Source organism: Monoraphidium neglectum (genome assembly GCF_000611645.1).
Source record: "Monoraphidium neglectum strain SAG 48.87 unplaced genomic scaffold scaffold04786, whole genome shotgun sequence".
Taxonomy (NCBI): domain Eukaryota; kingdom Viridiplantae; phylum Chlorophyta; class Chlorophyceae; order Sphaeropleales; family Selenastraceae; genus Monoraphidium; species Monoraphidium neglectum.
Genome location: NW_014008843.1, coordinates 1 through 3969, shown reverse-complemented (window position 1 = coordinate 3969; position 3969 = coordinate 1). Strand labels below are relative to the sequence as shown.

At 66.2% G+C, this 3969-nt stretch overlaps 1 protein-coding gene across 1 annotated transcript; it reads left to right on the top strand.

Annotated features, from left to right (window-relative positions):
- Nucleotides 1-476: 476 nt before the first annotated feature.
- MNEG_14812 (hypothetical protein) lies at nucleotides 477-3010 on the top strand (the record flags this gene model as incomplete). The annotated part of the gene is made up of 6 exons (XM_014036717.1): nucleotides 477-941; nucleotides 1067-1108; nucleotides 1418-1603; nucleotides 1825-1995; nucleotides 2349-2480; nucleotides 2819-3010. 6 exons carry the CDS (start codon nucleotides 477-479, stop codon nucleotides 3008-3010), a joined length of 1188 nt encoding a protein of 395 aa, XP_013892171.1.
- Between the last annotated feature and the right edge of the window lie 959 nt (nucleotides 3011-3969).

Sequence of the window (3969 nt, the reverse complement as noted above, 5' to 3'; positions counted from 1 at the left end):
CCCCACGTTCACACAAATCCTGGTCCCCCAGCCGCCGCTGACCACACGCGCGCTGGAAAGTATGAGCGTACACAACACCGGCGCGCGCACACACACACACACACACACACACACACACACATTTTACGCACACGCACATACACATACACATACACACATGCACACACACACAAGTCACACACACTCAATTCACACACACACACACACACACACACACACACACACACACACACACGCGCGCGCACAGCATCAACACCAACAACAACAACAACAACAACAACAACAACAACAACAACAACAACAACAACAACAACAACAACAACAACAACAACAACAACAACAACAACAACAACAACAACACAACCACACGCGCGCAGGACGTCGGCCGCCTGGCGTCCCAGCGCCCCGGGCTGTATGCCAAGGCCCTCCAGCTCGCGCTAGCCCTGGCATCAGACCCTATCACAGCAGAACCCATCATGCAGCTGCTGCTGCCAGGAGAGCCCGCGGAGGGTCTCCTGCCGCTGCTGGGGACGCTGCTGTCGCAGCCCCTCCCGCCGCTGGCCGGCGCGGGCGAGGCCGGCGGCGTGCACGCGGTTGTGTCGGCGCTGCGGCAGCGGGCGTCGGTGCTGCGGTGGTACGCGCTCGCGCTGTTCTCCTGCCGCCGCCGCGACGTGCGCGCGCCGCTGCTCGAGACTCTCTTTGCCGGCGGCGCAGCCGCGGGCGGCGCGGACAGCACGGCGCTAGTCCTAGCTGGCGTTCAGCAGCAGCAGCAGTATTTGGAAGACGGAGGGGGCGGCGCCGCGGCCGCGGTGCTGTCGGCGGTGGTGGGCGTGGCCGTGGCGGAGCCCAGCATAAAGGACCTGCCGGCGGAGGAGCTGCGGGTGGCGGAGGAAATGACGGTCGCTGACGTCAGCGTGAGGGCGCTACTGACGGGGCCGCAGGTGCGGGGTCGGACCGGAGCGGCCGGATCGTGCCGTGCCGATCTGTTGTCGCCGTTTTTTTTTCGCCTGCCCCCGTCGCCGCCTGCTTGATCTGGGAGGGAAGGTTGCTGATCGCCATCACACAGGCGCGCCGCTGCAGCGCCGCACTCGCCGCGCTGAGCTGGCGGGTCGGCGGGATCTGCACAGCCCATGCGCTGCCTGAGCGAGCGCGTGGAGCTGGCTCCTCTAGCGTTTAAAGGGGTGCCGCCAAGCTCGTTCAGAGTGGCGACCGCGCTTTCCTCTCATCCCAATTTCCCGCCTGTCGAGCGCCACGCGGTTGCCCTCTCCTCTTTGCCTGCCTGCATCGTGTGCCGCCGCAAGCTGCCGCGCGACGGCCTGGAGCCCTGCCGCGCCATCCTCCGCCATTTCTGCACCTGCCAATTTGCAAGCACCACAAACCGCCATGCTAAGCCGCCAACCAACCCGCCAACTGCCAGGTCATCGAGCAGCTCGGCCTCGTCACGACCGACGCGACCGGTCAACCCGTGTTTGACTTCAACGCGCTCGCGGCGGCGCTGCACGAGAGGTTCGACGACTACGTCGCGCGCAACGGCGGCCGCGGCGGCGCGGCGGAGGCGGCGGCGACGGCGGCGGTGCGGGCGGCGCTGCGGTATGCGCAGCAGGTGAGGGGTTTGGGTGCGGGGTAACGGTGGCAGCCCCAACTCCCACACCTTCACTCGTGCTGTTACGCTCCGTCTTTGCTTACCAATCGAATCGTCTTACAGCACAGCAGCAGACGCCATCCTGCTTCGAATGAACAGCAGCCGCGCACCCAGCCTTCGCCCCATCGTCTCACTCATGTTGGAGTTACCCTACCGAGCGCGCACTACCCCCCCCCTCAAAGGTTAATGCGTATGCCCTGGTGGCCGGCGCGCAGTACAAGGCCCTGTCAGCGTGGCGCCAGGCGGTCGAGGTGGCGCTGACGTCAGCATACCCCCTGGTGGAGGCCACCATGCCGGGGCGGGGGCCGGAGGTGCTGCGGTCGGCGCTGGTCGGCGCGCTGGGGGCGCTGCAGGTGGGGGGCGCGGGGGCTGGGCGCGCGGCGACGGGCGGGTGGTCATGCTGGTGCCTTTGGGTGCGGCCGTTGGCCTGACTGCACACTGTTGTTGGCGCCTCTTATTGGACATGGCCACCACATTTGGACTTGTGATTCTGCCAACGCGCACCTCACACCAACTCTGTGAGGCCGCAGTGGCATGCTTGCGCCCTCGCTTCAACACTATAAACACACACACACACACACACACACAAACGGGAAAGCGCGCGCACATACACGTGTGAGTCAGCACACTCGCACACACACACACACACACACACACACACACACACACACACACGCACACACACACACACACTTTTTCCCTGTAGGAGCTGTCCACCCGCCAGTCTGTGCGCCTTTCCGAGGCTCTGGCGGGCTGCCCCAGGGTCATCCTCTCAAAGCTGCGGGAGCTGGCCTCACTGGGCCTTGGCGCGGGCCTGCCCTCAGACCCCCTGGCACAGGTGCGCGCTGCCCCCCACAACGACCTCCTCCCCACTTTCCAACCCTCCACACCCCTCCTAAACTTCTCTCTTCCCCACCTCCTTCATGGCCGGCGAACCCCGGCATATTTGATTCTGAGATGCTTCCTGTTTCTCTGACCACCTGTCCATCTTGCTGCATATATGTGTTCCGCCACGGGCTCGCGCTGATTTGTGACCCACACTTCATGCAGCAGGGGCGCGCGGCTGCCTCCATCCCGTGACCGCCTCGATCCCAGCACCACCCCGGCCCACCCGGCCCCGCCTCCCAACGCCTCACCGCGCACCTGCGCCTCACTGCACGCCGCCGGCCCGCCTAGGTCCGCCTGCCCGCGCGCTGCCTTGAGGTTCTGCGTCTGCTGCTGGACGTGCTGGGCCGCGCGGCGGGCCTGAGCAGCAAGGCGCTGCGCTGCGAGATGTACGCGGCGCTGCTGGCCTACCTCCACTTCTGCAGGCGCGTGCCGGGGAAGGCGGGACGGTTTCGAGCATGGGGGTTTGTAGTGCTGGCGTGATTGTCATTGTGTCGTGTCGATTGCGACCGTGTGATTGTGGATGTGGATGTGACTGTGACTGACGTCATGGCTGAGATTGTGACTGAGGTCGTGAGAGATGTCGTATTTCTGCGTGTCAGCTTTGACGGCAGAGGGTTCCCGCCAGTGGAATCGGGTTTCGGCGGGGGAAAAGTTCATATGCCCGGTGTTTGGGGCCTTTGCTCTTGTCGCATGCGATACTACCCCTTGGCAGCACTCACCCTCCTGCAAATGTGGACGCTCCCCCCCTGAATTAATGCACCCGTTTACAGGGGCTCGAAGCTGGGGGACACGCCCCCCCTGGTGCTGGAGCGGCTGCTGGAGGGGCTGGGGCCGGGGGTGACCGCCGCACAGCTGGACGTGCTGCAGGTGGGGCGCAGCATGAGATGCATGGACGGGAGGCAGGCTGTGACGCGCCGGCTTGGGCGGCACGGCGGGGAAGGAGGGGTGGGGCTGATAGAGTGGGGCGTGCGGACGGTGAAATGCTGGTCGCAAGAGTCATGGGTGGGGGCTCGGCCGTGCACGCGCCGGAGGCGCCGAGCCCCCAGCTGCCTGCCCCCCCCCCCCACACACATACACACACACACACACACACAAACACACACACACACACACACCACCACACACACGCACGCCTGCGTATGCCCACCCCCCTTCGCTGCTTATGACCCCTCTCCTGCCACACACCCCACGCCCCCCGCCCCTCCCCCCTCAGGGCGAGCTCGAGCGCGGCAACGCCGCCGAGCTGCGCGCCCGACGCGGCGCCCTCGTCTCCCTGCTCTCCCAGGACGCCCTCGCCCCCGCCGCCCGCGGCGGCACCGGCCAGGCCGTCGCGCTGCACCTGCTGGCCGCGCTCGTCGCCGCGGACGCTGGCGGCGCGGCGGTGGCTGCGGAGGTGCACGCGAAGGGCGTGGCGCGGGCGTTGCTCGACGGGCTGGCGC